General features: G+C 39.9%; 1 protein-coding gene across 4 annotated transcripts in view; it reads right to left on the bottom strand.

Moving 5' to 3' along the window:
• The window catches only part of ANO1 (anoctamin 1), a 133962-nt gene that overhangs the window by 39005 nt on the left and 68274 nt on the right, over positions 1-26683 (bottom strand). For 2 of the 4 annotated variants that reach the window (XM_019551995.1, XM_019551997.1), the window contains exons 8-13: positions 23741-23806; positions 23174-23229; positions 19945-19986; positions 11281-11345; positions 8873-9007; positions 3325-3485 (exon numbers count right to left, since the gene is read on the bottom strand). In XM_019551995.1, coding sequence (XP_019407540.1) covers positions 3325-3485; positions 8873-9007; positions 11281-11345; positions 19945-19986; positions 23174-23229; positions 23741-23806 — 525 coding nt within the window. The remainder of the gene's footprint in view (positions 1-3324; positions 3486-8872; positions 9008-11280; positions 11346-19944; positions 19987-23173; positions 23230-23740; positions 23807-26683) is intronic. The other 2 variants (XM_019551996.1, XM_019551998.1) reach the window with 1 other exon arrangement.

Below are 26683 nucleotides of genomic sequence, written 5' to 3'. Positions count from 1 at the left end.
AGAGAAGGCTGAGGGGGGATCTAGTGGCCTGTTACAAACTAGTCAGAGGGGACCAGCAGGCACTGGGGAAGTCCCTGTTCCCCCAAGCACTACCAGGAGTGACTAGAAATAACCGTCACAAGCTGGCAGACAGTAGATTCAGGCTAGATATCAGGAGATATCAGGCTAGATATCAGGAGGCACTACTTCAGTCAGGGTGGCTAGGATCTGGAACCAACTTCCAAGAGAAGTGGTGCTGGCTCCTACCCCGGGGGTCTTTAAGAGGAGGCTAGATGAACACCTCGCCAGGGTTGTTTGACCCCAGTACTCTTTCCTGCCATGGCAGGGGGTCAGACTCAATGATCTGCTCAGGTCCCTTCTGACCCTACCAGCTATGAAATAATAAAACAAGCAACCTTACTGGCTTGGAACAGAATATTCCATGTCATGATATATTTGACTAGTATTCAACTAAGATACCTGTCCTTTTACACTGAGAGTGAATGTAGGCAAGAGAGGGCAGATATTTGATTACTCACTTGAGAGTCAGGCTATTTAAAGTCTCTGATGTGGCATACTGTTTTGAGTTGTATCCTATTTCCTAATAAGAGTAACATGACAAGATGCTGTTCAATATAGCAGATCACTCATCAACACTGCACAGTTAGTTTAGGTAGGCTTGCTTTTCCTCCACAGCTTTCTTGCTGATTATCCTCTTACATCTTTCACCAAGTCTGCTTCAAAACTAACTCTCAAAAGGACACATATTAAATAGCCATTCCTCTCCCCCATATAGTTTGAAGTAGAAAAGTCAGTCAGGCCTGTTTGCTTTGCAGCTTTTATAAAATAATAGCTTTGGTCAGGAAGATAAGGTATTTTAAAGGATCCACTTAACTCAGTCCAAATTAATATTAATAGAAAAAATTATTCCTTTGATGTCTCGGCAAATAGGAACTAGTTCTGCATTTCCAGTAGAGTAAATATGCTAGTTTATCATCTAAAATGGAAACTACTACTAATACATAAAGGTCTGGTTTATAGATTGGGCAAAAATCTTTTTATGGTGCTTATAATGCTTATAAAAGTCTAATGTGGCTATTCAGTGCAGAGATTGGAGGCAGCAAAATTAATTTCCATATTTAGATGCATGTTTTGTGCTGCAGCATGACCACTAGGCTGGAATACAATCACATGTCTTTTGTGGTTCCTATATACAGGATTCCCATTTAACAGTTCCACAAATATATGGATGGGTTCCTTGATGGTGCTCAGTCATATTTCCTAAGGAATAAGCCACTCTGCATGTGTCAAATATAGAAATATGGCAGAAATTTGGTCACTCTATAAAACCAGCCATGGAGTGCAATTCTACGGTCACCTCTAGGGTGTCCTCACCACCCCAAGTCTGGAACAGATGTAGAGGGAGCAGGAGTGGGTAGGTGGAGCTTATTTCCTTGGTGGTGTGACTTTGGACCCTGGCACTAATATGTACATATTGTCAATACAAAAATCTTCTGGCATAGAGAGTGTGTGTGTAGCCACTTAGGATCATAGGAAAGTAAGGCTGGAAGGCACCTCACAAGGTCATCTAGTCCAGCCTACTGCTTAAGTCAGGATCATCCCTGGCTAAACCATGTCTGTCTAACCTTCTTTTGAACAGTTCCAAGGATGGAGATTCTATATTTTCTCTATGTAGCCTGTTCCAGTGTTTGACAACCCACATAGTCAGAGAGTTCCTCCTAATCTCCAGCCTAAATTTACCCTGCTGAAGCTTGAGGCCATTACTCTTATTTCTGTCCCCTACAGCCACAGAGAAAAGCCCATCTTCATCCTCTCTATATGGATGAGATATTTGAAGACTGTTATCAAATCTCCCCTCAGTCTTTGCTTCTCTAGACTAAATACCCATAGTTCTTTCAGCCTTTCCTTATAAGTCTTGTCTCCTAAGCCCCTAATCATTTTGTTGCTCTGTGCTGGACTCTTTCCAAATGATCTACATCTTTCTGGAAGTGTGGGTCCCAAAACTGGACATAGTACTTCAACTGAGGCCTTGCCAATGCTGAACAGAAAAAAGAATCACTTCCCTTGATTTGCAAGTGACGCTCCTGTTAATACAACCCAATATACTATTGGCTTTTTTTAAAACTAAAGCATGCTCTTGGCTCATTTTCAGCTTATGGTCTACTGTAACCACCAAGTCCTTCTCTGCAGTACTGCAGCCTACTCAGTCATTCCCTAGTCTATATTTGTGCATGTAATCATTCTGTCCCGCATACAGGCCTTTGTACCTGTCTTTGCTGAAGCTCATCTGACTGATAGCAGGCCATTTTCCAGCCTATCCTTAATCTATAACTTAATTAGGTTTCTTCTTCATTCAAGACCACTGTGAGGCTTCCAAAGCAAGGTGGGACTCGCATGCGCCCTCTCCCAACAAGTAGATATCATGCAGAAAGATGATGCTAGAACTTGGAGTTCAATCTCATCACCAAACTAGTTAAAAAGTATACATCTGCCTTATGCCATTCCCCAGGGGCAATGATCTTGATTAACTATGGTTCTGTAGAGTTCTATATTTCAAGGAGAGAGTTTTTGTGCTAGTCGGGCAATGAATTTCTCTTGAACAGAACTATGGTATGTAATGGTTTTCTGGTACTGTCTGGGCTACTGTCCGCATAGGGAGCCCAGCTGAGATGACTGTAATAACACAAAATTCTTATGAAACACTTTCCAGACTTTATCCAATAAGTTCTTGCAACACTTCTCCAAAGAGCTGATATTAATAAGTCAATCTTAAAGGCGGGAACTAAAGCAGAAATTTTAAGAGGCAAGCTCAGAAGCTTATGGGGGAAGGGTCAGCATCAGACAAATAATTTGAACATAGGAATTTTGGGTTTGTGTTGCTATGCACATGCATGCTTCTGGATAAACTGAAATACACCTAGGAGCAAAAATCAAGAATCAATCATGGTTTGTTCTTTTCAAATCCCCCTTCCAAAAAGTGTGCTATACATCTTGCTGGTAATGTACTAATTTGAAAGCTAGCTCTGCAAATAGATTTTGTTGGCAAGCTGTGCAATCCCCTTAATGAAATTTAGCCATACCACACAGCAGTTTTTCTGACAGAAGCTTACCATTTTCATTTCATATTCATCTGAGCAATTTTCTGAATTTTAGCTTTTAGTCTACAATGTAAATTTAGGGGTGGCACTTTCATCAGAAAAGGATTTAAAAAGGATTTGACATAATCAACTCTCCAAGCTTAAACATATTACTTTGCTTTTTGGTGGTTCTCCTGCTATATTTAAGAGAATTAAAAACCCACATCAAAACCACATATGTTCTTACCCCATAGAGCCATAAAGACAGAGAAGAAGACAGTTGCCGGGTTATCAAAGAGGTGACTTGCGCGAGCAGTGGCACAGGCAGAGCTCATTTTCCAGTAACTGCATGTTTTGTCACATAAAGGACACATGGTGATATTGTTTCTCTGGTCACACATCTCCATGCTGCAATAAAACAAATGCAAAGGTTGAGGTCAAGTCATTTTCCATCCTCCAATTGTCTCTTTTCATCAGTCATCTCATCTCATCTCTCCTCCACACGTTATGTGTCACTTAATGCATGTTCATTCTGAAAGAACCCATTACAGGAGGACTTAGAAGTCCCAGTCAAAATCAGGTCCTTACTATGGCCCCAGGTCCAACTTCCATTCAGGTCAAGTGTTAGGAGGAAATAATTTCCTATGTTAAATATAATGAATGAGTTAGTGCCTATCCTGAAATACTTAATGTATGTAGAGAAGTCATACTAGGGATAGGAGAAAGGAAATATCCCCATTTTACATGTGGGACATTCAGGCACAGAGGGATTAAGTATATAACAGCTAAGAATTGTTTCCAGATCTCCTGAGGTCCAATTTAGTGCCTCAGTAGAACTGCTTCCCCTCTCTACTGTGCTCCAGACTATCCTCTAACTTTTCTTTTTTCTGGCACTGTGATATAAGAGATGTATGACCTTAGAGGAAGGCATTAGATGATAATTTTAGAAGCCTGTTAAATGAAATTGGTTCAGTGTTTTTGGCTTTGTCCTGCACTCCAGTTAATGGGAAAAAGAGACCATCTATTAGTCTAGCCCTAAATTGCTGAATAGTATAAGAAAGAGTACCTGGGATCTGTCATTATTATCACAATATACACGAATCTCAGCTCAATGTTTTTAAAGGGACCTTAACCAAAATGCTAATTTTGTTCTTACAGTTATTTTTAGAGGTAATCACTAGCATTTGAAACTGACAGATTGAAGGGCTAATTCTCTAGTCCTGCTTAACTCAGCTGGACAAAATTGGTGGGGGTATGTGCAAAATTTGCTTTAACTTGTGCCAGTATACAGCATATATTGTAGCAGCCCCTTAGTTGCTCTGTGTAATTTATGACTGGCTGTCTTTGGTTCCTAGCAACATTCTAGCACCCAGAGCAAAGAGACAATGTCCCCTCAGAACATCCTTATTTTGGTGGCTAGCTAGGGTTAGCAAAAGAGCAGGTTTGTCGGCTTTCTACCACCAGAGGTTCTCTCCATTAGAGATGTCTTTTAAGCTAGGGACAGAAATTACACACAAAGTGATCAGAAACTGGTTCAAATCTGTAACACAACAGAAGTTCAGGGCAGGAAAACCACTTTCAAAATGGCCAAAACTGGTTTGAGTTAAACCTGGATGGATGTAGTATCAGACTTAACTGATTTTGGTTAATTGGTTTATTGAACATTTGTCCAAGATCCCCTACCAATTCAAGTAAAGTCACAGGGCTCAGATAGAAGTGTAGCTCCCTGCTGTAACTGAGAATGTTTTGCAAGAAGCGTTCTGAGTTACAATCCCCTGGAACAAACAGAAGTTCACTGTTGGTTCTAGGAAGCAGGGGAATCTAGCAACAGCCCCTGCTCCCTGCTAGGCTGCAAAGTTTTCAGAACGGGAGGGGGGAAAGGGAGTGGAGGGAGCTCATTCTAGCGGTTCCCCAGTCAGCACTGGAGGGTTGGATAGGTGAATTGGAGCCCCCCACCTTCCAGTGGAGGCTGAAAAACCCCCAGACCAAACTCCCTTCATTGTCTTTCCCCACTCCCATTCTGAAAACAGTGATAGGCTGGGAGGCAGCCGAGATCCAAGTTACAGAAGATGCTCTGTTCTGAAACGTCTTCATCTGACCCCGCAATGAGAGACCAGATTTTTACCTGATCAGCCATTTTTGAAGCTGTCTGCAGCTGTGCACTTGTGTTTGGTTATGGCTCTAAACTGCTTTCTGTGGCCAGATTGGGGGAAAATTGTTACTTCTGTCAGTGCCCATGGTCCCCCAGCATTCCAAGAGGCTTTGCACCTCCCCTGCAAACCCCCTCTTGCAGAGTGGATGAGCTAGCCTTGGCCCAAGCTGTCTGCTCTAGCCAAGCAGGGAGGTGTACTCTAGTGCCCCCCAGCTTCTGGCCTGGGCCACTGCAGACATGTGGCTACATTTTTGGAATCAAAAGTGTACGTCTGTTCACTTGCTTATCAGTTCAAGCTATACAGCTTAGATTGACCTATGAAGATTGAATTGATTCAGTCTCAGGCTTTTTGACTGTCTGTACTTAGCCCTACTCGTCAAGCTGTCTAAATCTTGACAGTTACCAGACTGATACAAGGCCACCTAAGCAGACCAGTCTTTAGATATACAATTACTAGACCTGCAGTATAGGTATCCTTATTTCTTGTCCATATCTAAATTCTACAGTTGATTATGTACTTGATCATAGAAGAAAAACTGGAGATGCAAAATTAGAGGTCTTTTTGAAAATTTATAATGACTACATAATTACATTATTTAGTTACAATATAGTAGGGCCCTGTATGTTAGTGATTTGGCCACACTGCCTATACATTCTTGTTTTGTCTCCGTGTATGCAGTAGGTATGTATTATTTCGACAGACAGCGTTAACATCCACCATCTATGGAATGATCTTGCTATACCAATGAAGTTTTGCTTGGGTTTTTTAACATTATTAAATAAATTGCTCTACAATTATGAAAAAAGACACCTACAACAAATCAGCCTGAATCATTATTTCAGAACAATTCCTAGCAAGAGTTTGCTGATGGTTCTTAATTTTTTTACAATATCTAAACATTTTAGGTTTAAATTAAGTAACAGAAACAGAAGTAATTGCAGGAATAAATACGAATAAAGTACTAACAACATGCTAAACCATGCCCTTTTTTGTCTACAGGCTATTTTGGATAATCTCTTTTTAACATACCTGTTTTCCAGGTTCTACTTTCTGAGGACATGCTATTTGTTTTGTACATATTTCAGCTTCCCATATTGGAAAACAACTCTTAGATGAATGTTTTGCCATGAATATTGCAAATATTTATTCCATATCAGGTAGACTGATGGCCCTGTACAACTCATCTTATTAATTAAATATTGCAGTGATTCTCAACCAGCATGCCACGAGATTCTTTGAAGGTTGAGGAGATGGCTCAGGTATGTAGGCAGTAAGCAGGCAGATGTAGGTTCAGGCTTGCCCCTGCCTAGCCCCTCTGCAAAAAGGTAAGCACTGTAATAAATCAGTATTTGAAATGGGATGTGGCTGAATTCACAAAGTTAAGGAAAGGTGCCTTGAGTCTAATGAAGCATACCTTGAGTCTAAAAAAGGTTGAGAACCACTAGTATATTGTATTGTAAAATAATAATTGGGTGTTAAAATTTTAGTGTGGGTGAACACCAGTAACTCAAAACAATTTTCCTTTCTATATTCTGGATTTTGAGACCTCAGTTCTGAAACCTGCAGAACTCCACTATTTAATAGAAACAGAAAGTAGCCATATCTTCCCTGTTAGTGACTTCCTTGGTGTGAAGGAATCCTCATCACATTTACAATACTTCTAGTAGAAGAACTAGGCTGGGGAAGGGATGGAAGTGTAGCCAGAACACTATGTTCTGGCAGTTGTGAACCAGCAGATAGGCCCTAGACAGACAGAGTAGATTAATGAAGTCTATGAAACTGAGGCTGGCATAGAATCAGTCTTGGGACTGAGAAGCTGCAGGCAGCTTCCTGGCAACTTGGCTTGTGTTTTACCCAGTCTTGGACTTTAATGGCAAAACACTTTTACATGTATGTAACATTTTATTTGGGGTTTCTAGCTGCTTTAATCATACTGCAGAAGGAAAATCCATATAAAATTCTATAATAACCTATATTTTTGTGCTGTAAACTAATCATATTTATTAAGAATCATGTCATTTTGGATGACAAATAAAACAAACCCCAGGAAACTAAACACCTCTCATCATTCATCCCCAGACTGATATGACCTATTTCTGATCAAACATATGGAAGTTTTTTGACGCAGCAGAAATTATAACAGTTTGAGACTCAAGAGTGAGGCTTTCTTAATTCTCCAACTGTTGACAGAGGCATTTTAGACCTAATTTATACAAGATTTATAGAAGGCTTAAGATCAATCATACCTTTACTACACTAGCTAAGAAAATTAACTGCTGCAAAACCTTTGCCAAATGATCAGATATGAGCACACTTATTCATTAAAGCCCAGATTCTGAAAACTTGCACACATTTAGGTTTGGACATCTGAGTAATCACATTAGGTCAGATCCATATAGCTCTTACTTTTGCCTTGGCTTTGATGCCTAAAACCTAGGTGCCCCACTACAGAAAGATGATAAAAAATTGATATAATTATGTGCCTAGGATCCTTGTGAAAGCCAGTCAGGGAGGAGACAGGTGCATTCAGAGTGCCTAAGCACTGAACAGAAAGGCACTTGCTGCAAGTGAATAGGGAACACCAGGTGCAGCAGCATATCTGAACCTCTGCTCCTTTTTAGAGATAAGATGTCTATTTTAATTGTTCACATTTGGTTCCTTTGTCATTTTGAGATTCAACTCAGCACCCAGTCTTTACTTTTGCATGAAGGGGTGAACTAAATCTGGTGTCTCCCTGTGGCCTCAGTAGCATAGTTCTTAGTGTGCTTGCCACCAATGTGGGTATGGCAAGGGATATTTCCAATTACTTCTAGACTTGTACTCTAACCACAAGGCTAGTAAGAGATGGATAGCCTATCTTGCCCTGCCTCTTCCATTCTGTAATTAACTGCATAGTTGCTGTCAGTATCAAAATGTCAGCAGGTTTGCTCTCCAACCATCTCAAGAACTGTAACTTAAACTACTTCATAGAACCCACCTAGTTTGCAAAAGAGTTTAGGCAGCAGTTAGGCACCAAGGCTGCTAACTCGGATTACTTCTGGGACCTAAATGGAGGTGCCTAATAAGTTAGATTACCTAAGTGATTAAGCAGGACCAACCCCAACTAGGTCATTCCAGTCAAGGCTTTATTGATCCAGACCTTACCAACTCCACTACCTCTCTAGGTAAACCCATTCCAGTGCTTCACCACCCTCCTAGTCAGGAAGTTTTTCTTAATATCCATCCTATTCAGTGAGAGTAACTACATGCATAAAGTTAAGTGACATGGGCAGCTATATCATGGTCACCTGTGTGTGAAATTCACTCCAACACAGAGGAACAAGGCTTGTATTAGAATTGTGTAAAAAAGATCTCGTGATTGACAGAATAGGGAAAACCATGGAAGACAACAGTGGAGATAGAACAGGGTTTGTATGCAACTTTGGGATGAAGATCCGTTGATTCTGTCACACTGTGCAAGTGAAGCAAAATGGTTGTTACCCATGTAAGCTGGGGAGTAGAAGATTTTATTGTCTGAACCCCATATATCATCAACAAAAACTCAAACTATTGATGTAATGATTTTAGTTGCTTTCATATACACATACATCATTTTTTAAGGAAATGAGTGTATGCATGCGTATGCATGAACATTTTTGTTACCTTGGTATGTTCTCATCCACAGTTGCACAGCCATACAGGAATACAATAATCCCTACAATAGAAGCTGGAATGAGCATTTGTGTGTAAACTCCCAGCCAGGCAAAATATAGTCCGATCTTCTCTCCAAAATATTTTCTGAAATACATTGAGGAAAGAAGTGTGATACATCTGCTATTTCTTAGAATATATCATAGCTAAAATTATAAATAACAGACTGGCTGAACTTAAAAGTAAGGTCTGTTGACATCCTCAGTAGAACCAAACTTTTGCCTTTCTGTTGCATACACCAATACCTTCAAATTTTCTGTGAAAACAAATCACTCTAAACTTATATTTTGCTCTCATCTTCTCTGAAGAGTTTACTTCATAGACTTTCAAATCTGAACAGCAACAGTGTTAATCAATAGTGATTAAGAATACAAAGAGTATACATTCTTTTCTGAATCAGAATTTCTCCCTGAATTGTGTTTTGAATATACTGGGAAGATACGGCCAACACTAGAAAAGTTAAGTAGTTTTCAAAAAAATAATCTTTTCCTTCTCTTGCTGATCATACTAAACTAGTAACTCAGGATATGGATATATATATATATATATATATAGAATCAAGTTATCATTAGGTAAACTAAGATCTGAACTTACAGTGTTAACTATTATTCCAGCATGCTCTCCCTTAACTGCAGTAAATGCAAGGTAGTAAATGCCCAACTTCACTGCACCTTTTCCTTAGGGTAGAAATGGACACATGGGCTGCTAGAGGATGCAAACAAGCATTTGCCACACTCAGCCTATGTCTAGGTGTCTTACTTTAAGTTGCCTATACCTATACCGAGAGTGACACATGCAGCTGTTTGCTGCTCCTAGGAGCAATGTGGGGAGTCTGATGCAAGCAACTCAGGGTGGGAGAAGGGGTAGGTGGGATGGAGGGGGCTAGCAGGTCTACAGGGGAGAGGGGATTGGTGTGTCCACAGAGTGGAGGGTCAGGAGGATAAGAATAGCTCAGTCAGAGACAACAGGGTGTGAACAGCACAGCCCCAGGGCAGATAGGCTTTCCTAGGACTGCTCTGCAAATATGTACAGGCATTTGTGAGATCAAGTTAAACCTTTCTTGGATTAACTCAGTTTCACTCTAAGTTAGTGCACCTATTCAGAAGAACTAATTTAGATCAGGTGCACCACTTCTGGGTGATTTAAGCTCTCTTCATGCCTGTGCAATTGGATCAATTAGATCAATTTAATCCTGGTTAGGGTGATCAAAATGGAACACCTGTACATACCCATAGTGTACAGGTCTTGCTGGAATATTGATTAATATAAACATTTGTTCAGTACATATACAGCTCATATAAAAGCTCTGGTACAGCACTGACCAAAGCAGGCTTGAAAATTGACCTTGTGTGCATCAGGTCTTAAATTTGAGGATTAGGCTTAGATTAGCCCCCCCAAAACAGTCAACTGATAAAACTGAATTCTTAAGGCTGGTGCCAAAGTCCAGGACACACAAGAAAATTACAGGACATACAAGAAGTAGGGAGGTCTGGTAGAGATGTTGGTGTTTGTTATATAGACGTCCAATACAAAGAGTTGTTTTGATCATGTTAAAAAAAGGCCTGTAAACCTTTGGAATTTTGAATAAGGGATCACACTATACAAGATGGGTCTGTGGCTTACCAACAGCATCCAGGGCTAACTTTGCAACCTGCTGGACATGAGCGTTAGTAAAGAGATGCTTTGCAATGAATAAACCCGAATGAGCTTTTGCCACCAAACCAAGTCTATGGCCCTTTTTTGTATAACACTGGGGTCTCCAAGGGAACACACAACCTGCAGCAGCAGCACAGACAACACTCTGACAAAGCACTCATATTCAGAAAGCTACACTGACCAAGAGAATGGAGGGCCACATAGTGCAGCAATTCACCCCACTTACCCTGCAATCATTCATTCACACAGCTGCACTTGTAAACGCATCTTCCAGAAGAAATTACTTAAATGGGATGCTGTGATCATATAATTCACTAAAAATCTGCTTATCACATGAATTGGGCCTCTATCTAGTAGTCTAAGGCACCTGCCTCTATAATATTTTCAGGTAAGTATACAGGAACACTTTCCAAGCCTCGCAGTGTTCTACTTCATGTTATTCTTAGATAATCAGCACATCTGGTGAGAGACCTAGTGGTGTCCCTTCCCTAGCCAGTCCTGCTCACTCTCTGGGAGCATCAATTGTCTTCTAAGAATAAGGGTTTTGCCTTTGTTCAGCACCTCACCACAGATAACTTTCCACTATCACAGTCCCATGGCACAGGAAGCCAAGCAGACCCTGTGGATATGATCAGGTCCTTTATGTGTACAAAGAATCAATTTATGTTCATGGACACGAGATGTCCTTCATGGGATGCTCTTACCTCACCAGGTCAATTGGCTGATATTTATAAAAGACTCCATAGCTTGCCCATTCCTCAAATAGCAGCTGCAAAAGAAATGAAAATGGAAGTTAAAGCTAAGGCCCTATATAAATGTACAGTTCCTACTTTTGCTGATTTCCCAGTTTGATCTGGTTTCACCATTTTGTGGTTTCACATACCTCAATCACCCATATATACAGTCTGCATTAAATATAAAAAACAAGCTTGAAGGTCTAGCACTCTGTGTACTACAGTGATGAATACTAGTGCCTTAAAAGGCTTTTCAACAACAGGATTGATGGATAGATGTAAAGGGGAGATGATGGGGAGAGCAGCTCCAGTTGTATGATTTGTAGCAAACCTTTAGCAGAATGGATGCGGATGTAAAGTATGACCATTCTTTGAGTTATTAGGGAGAACAAACTAGAATAAACTGGCTTGCTGTTGCTGCACTAATATTTTGCTTCCGCAGAGGGGAAGTAGACGGATGTGTCCAAGCAAATTGCATGTGAGAGCTTCTAACTTAAAACAGAATATAATGATCTTCGCTTATTATCTTTGGTCAGGATTTGGGCCAAAGATAATAAAAGGTCACCATTAGTGACTCACAGAATTAAATACTCACAAAACATATTCATCCAAGACCTTCATTTTATTACATTATTTACTTCATAAACAAGATAAATAGCACTTTTCAGCTTTGATTCTTCCTGGTCCAGTCCAACTAATGGAGTGAACAAAGATATATGTTCTGGGCAATAAATTTATGGATACAATAAACTATGTTTATTAGCTACTTGGCATACTTCTTCCCTCAAAATAACAGCTCTGATACAAAATTGCTATTGATTTCTGTAAAAGTTCTTTGCCAGAACAGGGAAGACAAAACCCAGGTTTCAAAGATGTACTTGTGAATTTAGATATCCATTTTTGTTATTTCTCACTAGCTTGACATGGATATAAAAGTAGATAGCAGCAATTCACCAAAGCCCATAGTAGCAATAAATGGAGTTGTTTAAACTGTTATTTATAAAATCCTTGCTGATTCTGCTGTTTTGTCATTTTTAAAAGCACAGGATGACTCTTGTCAAGAGATTTCTGTAAAGGCAACTTTTGGCAAGAAAAACTTAGAATCTAGAACTTGATTAATTTAACCTGTGAGAAGTTTCAAATTCTGAAAAAAGCAAGATTATTCTTTAAATTGGCCATTAACTAGACCTTTTCTCCTCTTTGTCTTTAGTTTAGAATACCATCTACTGCTGCATAGACATATTGTAGCTGCTGTCAGTAATAAAGGGAAAAGTATTTGATTTGCAGTAACAACAACCTTTAATATTTAAAACTACACTCCATTTAGAAGGATATGTTTTTAGTGTTTATTGTGGAAAAGTAATCTGCTTAATAAGGTTGGGAGGCTTCCCAGCCATATGAATTATGTTTGCGCCAACAACTTTTAAACTACTGTAGACTCATGTTCATAGCAAAGAAAACCAGATATGTGAAAATGCAGTACTGGTAGCCCAATTTATATATGGTTGCACTGAACAAACTTCCGTTATATTCAGAAGCACTTTATTCAGATGCAGAGTGGATCAATTTAAGTCAACGTTATTTAAATTAGCAATTTTAATCATGAAATAAATCACTAAACGGAAAGCCTCCTTTAACATGACTGGATTTTCAATAACTTTTCTATTTCTATTCAGTTATTTTCTAAAGACAGGTGTATTTTCACTGGTTGATAGAACCCATTACTACATATATATATTTGCAACCAGAGATTTTCCATCATTTTTGGTACATCTTTTTTACTACTTAAGAAAGAACACTATAACGATATACCATTTAAGCAATTACATAGCATAATATTTATTTTCAGAATCTTATTACTTTTATATTTTTCTATGTTAATGAAATGATGAATGATATGCAGCTTACAAGGCACTACAGGATTGAACCTCTAATACAGTAAATGGTCGCAAAAATAAACTTCCCCTTCCTCCCTCCACTTCAATTATTTCTTTATATAGAAAAGCATAAATCCTGTAGCACAGAATTTTGATAGAGGCTCTTCTATTCAGCATATTTATATTTACTGAAATGTTTTATGAAATTATTAAAACCTTAATATATTTGCATTCAATTCATACTTTAAACAAGTTTATCTTTTGAAAATGAAAAATGATTAGAACTTAAACAACACAAAAAAAATCAGATTAAAAAGAATAGTAGAGATAACTTAACCCTGTTGAGATAACTAGTCCTACTCTAACCCAATGGGGCTTCTCATGATGGACTCCAATGTAGAAAGTGCAACTTAAAGCACTAGCTTTTGAATAAAGGCAGTTTTCTGTTTGCTAACAAAGTATGTATAAACATACTCACTTTAGCATTGGTAGAAGATTTCTACCTCATCCTTATCATAGACTATTTCAACTTTTTGTTGAAGAGAAAAGGATATCTGTTCTCAAGCAAAAATATTTTAGTTTACCTTTTTTTGGCTAAATTTTCACTTTTTGTTCAGAGTACACATGAGTTTTATGATATTTTTCATTCGATGAAAATCTAGTTTTCCACTAGAAAAAAAAGTTTTAATGGTTATTTTTCCCCCCAATCCTACAGTATGCAAAGTTCTACAGGGCCAGAGTCTGCTCTCTTTCATCATCTGCAATTTCCATTGAAGTCGCTTATAATTTTATATGAAAATGAATTAAATAATGCAGCTGTGAGAAATTGTAAAATATAGCTCCAGGTTGAGGTTTCAAAAAGTGCTTAAGAGACTTAAGAGCATAAATCCTATTGAGTTTTTAATGACATTTATGCTCCCAAATTGCTTGCCTTATTTAGAAATCTCACCCATGAAAAAAACCCCAAAAAATCAGAAGCCGAGAGGGAACCAAGTGAACTAACTGGAAAAAAAGAGTCTGAGAAAAAGGGAACAGTGATAGACATTATGCTTCTACAAAGGAAAAGATCACACTTTACAGTATTTCCCACTATTTGGACCTGGGGTCTAAGCAGCTGGGAGGGAGAACAAGCTGTATATGCTCACTTACTGTATTATTCTAATTATAAACTGACCTTTTTTGCCCTCAGGAGAACAATTAAAAAATAAACCTTGATTTGTACTTGGTGCTGACCTATAATTGCAATGATACAGCATTTCCCCTTACCATGGTATGCAGGGAAAAATGGGCATGACCCATAATTCCTGGCTGATAAGACAATACTGGCCAATAAACTACTATCCTGATCTCGAGGAAGGAATATACAGGGAAGATGCGGCTCAGATGTGTGTCTCCATATACCAATGCCATCCTTCCTCCCACAGGATTCTATACCCATACAGTGCAATTTACACATCAACTTTATCAAAAGCAGGTCTTAAAGTCAACACCTCACTCTGAAGTAATAACTATACAAATTATGCAAAGCATTAACTTACACTGGTTCATAGAAGTAGAAGAAGAATTAAATCAGGAAGTGTAATGCCCTTCTAACTATTAACTAATTAATTCAACAATAGACTTTTACCTTGTATAGCTTTAAGACACAAGAAGAGCTTTAAAACTAATTACCCTTAGGTGTAGATAAATCAAATTCATTAAATTTGGTCAAGTAAGAATAAATCACAACAGGGTGGTATTTTGTAAAGTCATTATGTTATTTGTATCACTTTATGATGAAAGTTAGCATATCTCGGTCTCCTACATTCCTCCAATGAAATCCAACCCCTACCCACCCACCTCCAAACTCTGGAAGGCACATGGGCAAACTGATGGCACAATAATGTTCACAAACCTTCCTGCTTTTAACACCCTATCACACTATCACAGAAGCTTACACAATGGAGACTGTTCTTTAAAGAGTTTAACAGTTCTCTCAGGGAATAATTACTAAAGCCCTTCAAAACCTAAATGTTAGGATACAATTTCATGCAAATAAATATAAACCATTTAGAATAAATATATATTTTATTTTGATAAAAACACCTAGGTAGAAAATGACTGCACATTCTCCTCTGTACAAGCCAAATCAATCAATATTTTGAACATTTGAATACAACAGTAATAACACATCTGTTTTAGATACTGAAGACTGAAAGTCAGTTATTTTTCAGTGTCATTCTTATAAATTTTCTCTTTAGATCTTGTTTTTTAATTCATTTGCAGCATTTTTTAGCCAAAAGTTTTATTAATTTGTGTTTGTGAACTATGGGTCAAATTATCAAAAGTGATCAGTAATTTTGGGCACCTCCATTTTTACATGGAGACTTTATAAACAGACTTTATTTTAATCAAGCAAGTGATATGTACTTTTTGAAACCTAGCCCTTTTTGGGTGACCTATGCTGAGCACCAAAAATCCAATGTATCCAAATTACTTGATACCTTTGGAAATAAACTAATTTCAATTTATATTAATATACTTAATAGGGTCTTCATAAAATTTAGCAGATAGATACTCAATTTAAAAGATTTTGTATATATTTTTTTTAGTTTTGGAAAATACTCCAGACTTTAAGATGGACTTATCAACATTTGCAGTTAGTACCCACAGAAACTATTTCATGTTTCCTCTGTTTATCATCCTGGTATTCAAATTGTAGCTTCAAAAATTATCATGAAAAATAAGTGCACTGCCTCTAAATATTTATCTTCATTGCCTTTTTTCAAATCTCCTTTACTTTGTGATAAACAAAGACAGAAGGACTGGGCCAGTATTAAATTAGATTTGTGAAAGATTCAAGAGTATAAAGGCTTGCCAAAAAAACTATTTGGAGAAACAAGAATCAGACAAGGTAAATATTTCAGAATATATACAGTGAACTTGAGAAATAAATGAACCTTGGAAAGATATTAATAAAGAAGCTAATCTGAAGGCTTTGAGGAAATTTCGTACCTCCTGCTTTTGTTTGAAGAACCTGTTCTTCAGTAACAAAGAAATACATATATACTATCTTAACTATAAGTATCTGGTGATAGGAAAACAATAGAGAAAGCTGTTCATGGGAATGGAAATTAGGAATTTGAGCCTGAATCCTGATCCTGCCACTAATATTCATATGCAACCTTGTTAAATCACTGATATCTAACTTTCCAAAAATGCCCTTTGAGGCTGCATTTCTCAGAAATGGACAGATATACCATAATATAAGGTCTGCCCTGCTTGCTTGCTCCTTTTCTCAGACTCCCTGTCCCTCCCATTTCTCACCTGCCATGACTTTGATATTTTTTGTTGGTGGGGAGTAGGAAGTCCTCAGACCAGTAGCAGCCCCACGATTAACCTGATTTGTCCAGTCAGGCCAGTTCCCCTACCCAAGTCTTTTGTCCACCCACACCTAGAGTGCTCCCTCTTTAAAGGGCTGCTGTCACAGGTGTCTGAGTCTGTTGGGCCTCAGCTATCATAGCATAGGCCCCCGTTTTCTCTCTGGCCGCCCCCCACCTCGATGCACTAATTAAGACCTCAGCTTCTGTAGTATAGGTCTAGCCTTGATGGCAGCCCACACCTTTGGGGTTTCATTTCAGTATGCTAGTTCCTGCTTTGGGGCTTGAAGCCGTCTTTTAGCCCTTACAGCAGGGGGCATATCTTGGCACCCCTGTTTGTGGCCTCCTCCACTCCCTGTAGCCACAACCTGGTCCTCTGGTCACAAGCCCAAACTGAACAAAAAAACACAAGTCAGCTGCTTCAAAACAAAACAAGTACAGGTTTCCCTTGCCAGCCATGGGGGTTAGGTCCCTGAAAGTGACTGGCAAAACTGGCAGGGCTGAGGAAGCAGGGGCTCTGGGTAGTGGGTGAGGAGCACCAGCAAGGCTGTGGGGCCTGTGGGGGTGGGAAATGAGTAGTCTCCCTCCTTGGGTAAGTGCTGCACACAGGCCTTACCTGCTTAGGAGACTTCTCCCTAGCTTCCCTGGGAGGCTTGTGTGCCTGTATGTCTTCAGTAGCACCTGTGCTCTTGAGAGCGCCTTTTCCGGATGCAGCTTTTTCTTGTGTGGCCCCAGGCTGAGCTCACGTCCCCCAGTCTAATCTCCTTTCAGACGTATGACTGGGTCTCCTGCAGTGACTCATTAGCTTCCTGGTTTTATCAATCCTGGTCCACCTGTGCTGCTATTCTTAATTCCTTACCTCTCAAGCCCCATTAATAACAAGGGCAGGGGGTCCCCGTTACATATGTCCACCCCCTTCTTTCAGTCTCGCTGGGGAGGGGGTGAGGCCATGCCCCTTTCCTTCAGTCTGTGAGGTTCCATCAGATCATCATTGGGTCACTCGTCTGCTAAGTAATATTTGTCCATCTAATGTCTTTATTGCCTGCCGTGCTTCCGAGGGCTGCTGGAATGTCACTTACCCAAGGGCTTTTTCTCTACCCCTCTGGCTACTCATTTTATGCAGCCAGCTGTCCTAAATACCTCCTTTAGTGCCCACCATTTTGCTTTGGGGCTTAGGTTATTTGCCATGATGGTGGCCCCAGATCTAACCTCTGGCTAGGCCCTGTCCTGCGTGGCAGTATCTACATATACCCTTTTTGATGCTGCAATGGTCTGGGCACCTCCCTATCTTTCTTCAGCTGATCAACAGTTAATTGGTGGGGCTCACCACTCTTTTTTCTTGCTCTTCCATGAAATGCAGTCCATGTTTTCATGTTGATTTCTGGATCAGTGATTTACAATAAACCTATAGGGTTGTAGGGTAAGATACCAGTGAATAAGGCATGGCCTTTCATTTGTTGGAGCCATTTTAGTGGGGCATTGTTGGTCACCATGGGAAACCTCCTTCCTAGTAGGTAGTACTGTAGGGCCTCCATGAACCATTTTATGACTGGACATTCCCTCTCTATCATTGCATATGCCCATTTATGATTGCATAGCTTGCAACTGGTATAGGCCACTGGAACTTCATCATCCCCTTGTCTTTGTGATAGCACAGCGCTGATGGAAATGTTGGATGCATCAGTCTGTATCATGAAGGGTTTCTTGAAATTTGGGGCATATACCAGTGGTTGTGAATGAAAGGCTTCTTTCACCTGATAGAAGGCCCTGTGCACTTCTAATACCCAATTCATTAGCCTTTGAAACACTGCTGCTGTACTGCATAGCCTGACCAAGTCCTCTGGTCACAAATCCAAACCAAACAAAAAAAAAAAAATCACAAGCCAGCTGCTTCGTAAGAAGACAAGTAGTCTCCCTCCTTGGGTAAATGCACACAGGCCTTACCTGCTTAGGAGTCCTCATCCCTGCTTCTCTGGGTGGCTTGTGTGCATGCCCATCACCAGCAGTGACTGCACTCTCAAAAGCTCCTCTCCCCACTGCAGGCTCCCCTTGGCCCTGGCTAAAATCCCCCTGCCTAATCTGGCCAATTCTTTTTTAAAGAATACTTGTTTTCTGGTCAATGCTATCTGTGGGATGCTTGCAAGCGGCCAGGATAGACAATGCTTTAACAGGTTGCATTACATTTTATTAAAACTTGAAAGTTTTTGAAAATTTTCATGAAAAAATAAGAGCATTTGTCTCATCCTAAAATAACCAACAGGAAAGAGAGAGAAGGCAAGCCACCTCAGAATAATATGTGCTGATTCAGAGAAGTGGCTTGAACCAAAGTATTATAACCATAAAAACAGTCTTTTCCAACAGTGGCGTAACAAGCAGAGTTGCTGCGGGAGAGCAAGGAGCTGGAGGGAGCATGGGTGAGGCATGGGATCAAAGAGCAGGGCTGAAGGGTCATGTGTGGGTTCTGACATGGGGCAAAAGGGGCAGGGGGAGGGGTAGCACTCTTACAGATGCTGGGAACTCCACAGTCCTAACTGAGCTGCTGTTACTGGCACGCATGCTCTGCCTGCCCCTGCTGTTGCTCTTAAATCAGCAGCAGCAGCTGCCAGAGAATGTTTTGGAGTTCCCAGCATAGGTATACTGCTAGGACATGGACTCTACAGGGGTGGTGGGCAATTCCTGCACCCCTCTTAACTTGATGACTAGGGTAAGTTCCCCCCACGGTCACTCCTAGTTACAAGGTTGGGATGTCACTGAGAGTCTCCCATATGCCAGGCAAGTGACCTAACTGTTGGGCTACAACCTATCCTCTCTCTCTCTCTGCCTTCATTCTGGACCTACAAAAACTAATATTTTACTTTTAAAAAGTTTAGATAAATTAGTATTTTCTGATGAAAAACCATTTCCTCTATCCCATAGCAGAAAAACATCCCTTAGCACTTCAAACACGAGATAACACATATCCTAAAAGTAACTTTTAGTCTTCCTCTAGGTAAAGAACCTACCTGAAACAGAAATTAAAATGAGGCCTAATATTGCCAGTGAGTAGCTCTATTAAATTCTATTGTATTTCTGTGAGTAGCTATATTGAATTCAGTATGGTTATTTTTGAAGTGATATACTCTTTAATGCAGGTTAGGATATCAGAATCTGACTGACCATGCCTGCATGTTGGTTAGCTAGAAGTTACATTATGACTGTTTAAGAGCATTTAAAATGTATGCTGACATTACTTTTACTAACACAGCATGAAATGCACCATTATTATATATGGAAATTTATGCACTTGTACTGAAAAGCATTGGCTGCCTTTCCATGATACTTTCTGTAAAATCTTGGCAAATGTCCAGATCCCAACAGGTGACTCTTGAGAACTTGCTGAATTCCGTATATCAACTTACTTTTCTGTCATTGAGTTCAACATTGTCACCTTCATAGTCACCCTTTAAAAAAAGAAAGTCTGCATCATGAAACAAGTCGCACCCAGTGTTGTTATGCATCTAACATACCATGCATCTCATGCACTCACTGCATCAAAACAGAAAAGCAATTTGTAAAATAATAATAATGTATTTTATGAAGTCACATTGTCATAGCACATTTTCTCTTTTGTCACCAAGCACATAAAAAAATAGTAATGAAGTCAGCCACTGGCTAAAGTGAATGAATAAGTGATAAAAATAGCCCAAAAATTTAAAGGGAAGGGATGTGGTATATCAGTTGCAATTGGGGTTTAGCTCAGTCCATGTTAGAGAGAACAGGCCAGCTGAGAAGGCTGATCCATATTCAGACCAAAGTTCATAGGTGATTAGATCTGAGGTTTTGCTTTGGGGCCACTTCTAAGGTGATACATAACAGAATAAAAGAATTTGTGACCAGCCATTAGTATCATAATATGTTCTATTATGCCATATCCAATAGGACATGGAATATATCTCATAAGTATATATCAAACATGACACAGAAGAATGTTAATATGTACATTTAGTAGAATTTATTTAATCTTTCTAGATTTCTAAATGATATTTGTAGTTCAAGAGAGCACAATACTTTCAAATAAGTACCAGACCAAAGGACCTGTTCTTATCTTAGTTAGGCCCCACGTACATGTTATACTTGAGGTGCAATTAACCAGTTAATCCTGGGTGCTTCTGCAACTGGGAGCCTGGGTCAGGTAATAGGGCTCTCAGCAGCAGATGTGCACGGTGCACCTCTGCAGTTGGGAGCCCTATCAGTTGAGGGGGCTCCCAGCCACAGGAGCTTATTTCTTGCCAGTGCAGGGGGTGCCCGGGATCAGGCTCCCCCTGCAACAGCATTAAGGCGTGATAGGATCTGATCCATAATCTCACAATTATGCCTCCTGCCATGCCCATTAGGGGTGTGCGCAATGGGCCATATTCAATTCAGATTCGACCCAAATTGGGGATACTGATTTGATTCATTGGTTTGGATTCACTTTCCCTGATTTGATTTGGCTGAATCCAAATCTGAAGATTCGATGCTGATTTGGGGAATCAGTGATTCGGCCATAGACACAGCGTTAGATGTTTTTTTTTTACATACCTTGAGGTACCAGGCGCAGAACATGAGTGCTGCAATGGTGGGGCAGATGGAGCATCCCACAGGAGCACGGGGGAGGGCCCCTGCATGCTCGGTGGCAAACCCGGAAGTGGACCAGAAGTACTTCTGATCCACTTCTGGGTCCACCTTTGAGTGTGCAGGGGGCCCCTCTGTGCCCCCGCTTGGCTTGGTGATTGGCCACGGGGGGACTCTGGGTACCCTCCCAGACCTGGGAGGTACCAGTCACTGAACCATGGGTGACCCCCAGCATGCTCCCCAGTGGTCCCATAAGTGCTTCCGGTCCACCTCTGACTCTGCTGCCAAGCACACTGGGGATCCCTCTGCTTTCCTGTGGGATACTCCATCCGCCCCAGAATCTCAGCATTCATGAACCTCCCGGTACCTTGAGGTATGTAGAAAAAACATTTAAAGCTGTGTCTATGTCCGAATTGTTGAATCTTTCCAAATCAATTTGGATGGTTCTGATTCGATTCTGCGAGATTAAAGAGTCACCTGATTCTATTCGGATTAGCAGATTTGGCCACCAAATTGGGCCGAATCTCCACCAAATTGAATCAGGGACCAAAGCTTTACACAGCCCTAATGTGGCATGGCATTAGGTGTGATTGTGTGGATTGAGCATACAATCCCATCATGCCTTTATCTGCACATGTAGAGGGGTCCTTACCCCCATCCCACACCATTTAATCCCTTGAAAACCAAAGTCATAATAGCCATTTACAACTTTAAGTCTGGATAGTATCAAGTTAACATCCAGCCTTTCTGGAGCTTTCCCTCAAAATACCAGCTATTTATTTAGATAATGCATCTTTCACCATCCCACTCCCTGGAGGGTGATTCCCTAGCTCTTTTTTTTAAATTTAAATAACGGCCACCAAGCAGCTCTAGGGGATCACCTGGTACAGGTTCATACCAGTGCAGAAGGGTGAAAGGTTGTCTATAAGGTTCCTTACTGGTCCCTGATCCTGCTAATCTCTACTGGGGCCATAAAGTAAATTATCTGGAAAAAAATGAAGTTGTGATGAGGACCAGATCCCTTTGCTTATATAAGCAGTCTGGTTAAATACTAGAGTTTACACTCTAATTTGTTTCATGGGGTGCATCTACACATGACATTTACTGCGCAGTTGACTAATTAACTGTACAATAAACATCTCAGGGTCTACACATTTGCTTCTATTAGGCTGGAGTACACTAATAAACTCTGCAGCGGAGTAGTACTTGTAAATAGAAGTCCTAGCCTTCCACAGAGTTTTTTCACATGCAGCAATGCACATGTAGATGCTGAGCTGGCTGGCTGGGGCACAAGGGTGCTTCAGTGTGGGTGCTGCCTGCCAGCTAGCTGCACATTAATGTACCTTATGCCCCAGGCAGTCCCTCCACAGCACATTGAACCTAGTAGAAGCAGCCCTGGGCTGGCAGGCTGACCCCTGGGTCCCTTGCCAGCAGGGACTGCTGCAACCCAGCTCAACGTGCTGTGGTTCGGGCACACATGTAAACTATACGCCCAGGAGCTTCCCAGGAGCAATAAACTGCAGAGCAATAAGCGTGTAGATGTTCTATGGTGACAATTAAAACCCTGAGTATGAAGTTATTCCTTCTTCACAATGGCAACTGATCACATACACAATCAACAACATTCATTATATTTGCTCGGGCATGCCTGGGGGATTTAGACCAGGAAACTAGCCACTTGGAGCCACAGAAATAAATATATATCCCATCAAAGGTGCCAGAGTCCTTGAGAGCAGAAGGTCAAAAACTAAGAAAAACATTTAATTTACTGAGACACCAAAACAACTCTATTAATTTACTGTTAAAGCAGCATTTTTTGATGACCAAAGACACTCAGTTGTGAGGGAGTTACTAAAAGAAAATGCACAGTTGACAGAGGTTTATACATTATTGAAATTCATTGTAAAAGCAGAGGAGAAAATAAGTCTTTTGAAACACTAAAGATGTTTGAGATGGTGTCATTAATGCATAGCACATTAAGCATTTCTTGGTGTCAGATTGTAGACATGTAAAATATATTTCAAGATCACTTACATCATGCAAGGGATATGCTGCACTATAAACGCCATTGGCAAGCAAACTGGTGATCCCTTGAAAAACAAAGACATAATAACTATTTACAATTTCAAGTTTGGACAGTATCAAGTTAACATTCAGCCTTTCTGGAGCATTCCCTCAAAATAACAGTCATTTGGTTAGGTAATGAATCTTTTGCCACCACATTCCTCTCCATGTAAGTTTCATTTTTGAGCCCATAGATTATTAAACATAATTTATTTTATGAAATGGAAAACTGGAGACAGTAAGAGGAAGTCATATATATATATATATGAAGATCAAACACTCAAGGCCAATCACTTGAAATTAGGCATTACAAAAAATTACATTTTTCTGAAGAGTCAGTCTGATTTAAAAGGCAAGTCTGCAGATTTGAAAGTAGGTAAGCAAGAGGCTGGATCACAAGAAGACTATGGATGGAATTGATGGCATAAAGGAACACACATTCACACACATCATATGCACAAAGTTTTAAATTGAGATTTCAGATTGATCAGAGAAATTGTAGGGAAAGCCTTTGCAAAGACCTTGTGTAATACTTACCATATTTACCACATTTTCGTCTTTTATTTAAAAGTGCAGTTTCCTTCTTTCTTCCCTCTCCTTTCCCTGTTTACACATCCGTCTATTAGTTACATGCAAGAGCCTGAAAGCAATTAATGCTATATCTATAAAATGAATGTGGGCTGAGGGAATTCTGAGTTTTTATGTTCTGCTGTCTGAAGAGTGATCTCATTCTTTAACTTGGGGATAGAGTAAAAGAAGTAAGGACATACAACATATGCAACAGGTGAAGAATGCACTTAGAAATCTCATCTTGCTACAGAATTCCAAAGGACTGCTTAGCTGGACACACATCCATGGATGGTTAGTATACAGTTCAATATATGGGCTTTTTTTTTTTTTTTTTTTTTTACAGCTGCTGACATTAATATAGCTACTTCCAAATATGGACAATATACAAGACTCTGAATGGGTCATGTTACCTATGAAGATATATTTGTGATTTAGCAGAATCGCATATTGAATGTGGACTTAGACCTTTTCAGACCAGGCCCTCAGGTGATTTAACGTGATATAACTCCATTGGTTTCAATAAAATTAATTTGATTAAAATCTGGCCAATGTGTTTAAAAGGAATTTAAGAAAAGTACAAAACAAAACCAAAAAAAAAAGATATATTTTCAGATGTTCTCAGGATATGTTGCATTTCAATCCACTTCTGACACCATAATATGGGACTCAGTATAAAGAAACATCGAGAATAATCCAACAACAGTTTTGGTGTAAAGGGTTTTTTAAGAGGAGCATTTCCAAATTTATTAGGGGCCCAATCCTTCAAGTTATTGGGTGCCTTTTGGAGGAGGGATTAAGTGCTCTTAACCCACCGAGAAATGCCTACAGTGCTGTAAGACTATTCTTTGGAAAATCCTACTGTATAACAATAAGAACTGCAGACAGAGGGCCTTTTCACACTTAATTTAGGTAGAAGTGGATAACAGACAGGTAAGGCACATTTCCAGTTGTAACAACCATCTGCATATTGACTTTAAACGTTTTAATGTACCAGTCACAATTTTACAGGCACACAGTATAAACAGCAGAAGTGTTTACACTGGAGTGCTCATTATATTGCTTTATATTTCCTGCTATGTAGCAAAGTCCTTGAGGAAGCACTTTCAAAATGTTCTATATCCCCATCAGTATTCATTCAAATCTGATTCAAACATTTGTTTAGGTCAGATGGAGCTATGTTGATTAAACCTACTGAAGATCTAGTCACAAAAGCTTTTTGAAGAGGGCATAAACTGTAATCTTTCCATGCCCACATCTGATAGAGGTTGTAGAAGAAAAGGTCCCTTTTCTTCACCTTTTCTGAAGGGACCATTAATGTTGTTCCCATTTTAGACTAGGAAGGCATGTAAGCAACTAATTCCAAGATAAGATTCCACATCGTGTGGTGTGATGTTCCACTACCCAGAATGCTAGTACATTTTTTCTTCTGTGAAACTGGTCTAGCAGCAGCTTGTCAAAATAGATCCTGGCAATCTCTCCTGGAAACAGAAGTTCTGCCAGTTCATCAACTAAGTAAACTTAAGGTATATACACTCTGGTTACACTGATAGTTAGACTGGACTTTAAGATCATCCTCATGCCTGTGGACCATCTATACTGTAAACCACTATGCTTTACCCCTTGTGTCAGTCTAGGCTGACTGTTGAAGGCATGACATAGATTGTGATCCTGCATTTCTCCTAGATCACCCTTTCTGCACTGCATTTGGAACTTATCTGTGTGCTGCAGGCCTCAAGATTAAGATGTCTCCTGCCAGCAATCTCACAATTCCCTGTTACTGGCTTCTAGCTCATCTGCACCCCATTTCTTTCTTTATAATCCAGAAGGAAAGACAAGTCTGTAGTATAACTGGGAAGCCACTCTGGGCACCAGCTTCGAAGGGGATAAAAAGAGAGGGAAAAAATTGCTGCTGCTGCATCTGTACAATCACACAGGTGGCACAGTGACAACTGAAAGTCGCTGCTTCCCCACTGTGCCACAGCTGTCCTGGGTGCTGTCCTGCATCATTCTGCCTCTAAGACAAGTAGTCCATTGACCAGTTCCTAAAATGGCTTTGCTCTGCAAATATGCAACACAAGTGCGTACAGGTTTGGTATGGGTTATATCTTTGGTATGGGTTATATCTAAGCTGGCTGAGGATGATCTTAAGGTCTATTCTCAGAAATCAGTGTAGACAAATCTATAAGAACTCACTAATTGTTAACTGTATCATGCTGCTTGAACTGAAAAGTCAGAATATGAAAAACATTTCTGGCTTAATCATTCCTCTGTTATTTGATAGATTTCTTAACAGCTTATATGTCAACATTTGAACAGAGCTACCTGTAATTCAAGTTCAGGTTTAACTGCTTGTGGACAAATTAATGATTTAAACAACTGCCAGCAGCCATTGAACCTTCCCCCCACCCCCACGCTTTTCCTTTTGGCTCTTCCCCTCCCTGCCCCCCACGTCCCCTTTCTGTGGAATGTCAGTTATGGGGCACAATTGGATTTGAAGAATTGAGCCTTTTACCATATATGATTTGGCTTACTATGAGTTATTTATTAATTTCAGTCCCAGAGCTGAGTGGATTGTTACATGTCATAGTCTGTGTTGAACAGATTCTTAAGAAACTGAATGGTGAATATGGTCAGCAGATCTTTACTAGGACGGTCTATTTTCTCTTTTATTTTATTTTCTGTTTCTTGATTGTTGTTGGATCCACACTTCTGAAAGCTGAAATCCTACAACCCTGGGCAGGCCCACTCCAATGCCTGGATTCTCTGCTGAGTGGCACTGACTGGCATTCTTGGCTAAACCATGATGGTGCTGGAAACTTCTCAAATGCAGAGCTACCAGGTAGTAACAATTTAAGGTCACTACTGAAATGGGATGGATTAATTTGGCCAGATCTAGATTCTGATTCCGAT

This window comes from Crocodylus porosus, unplaced genomic scaffold (genome assembly GCF_001723895.1).
Source record: "Crocodylus porosus isolate Cpor-Errol unplaced genomic scaffold, CroPor_comp1, whole genome shotgun sequence".
Lineage (NCBI taxonomy): Eukaryota > Metazoa > Chordata > Crocodylia > Crocodylidae > Crocodylus > Crocodylus porosus.
This window is presented reverse-complemented; position numbering and strand designations above follow the sequence as displayed.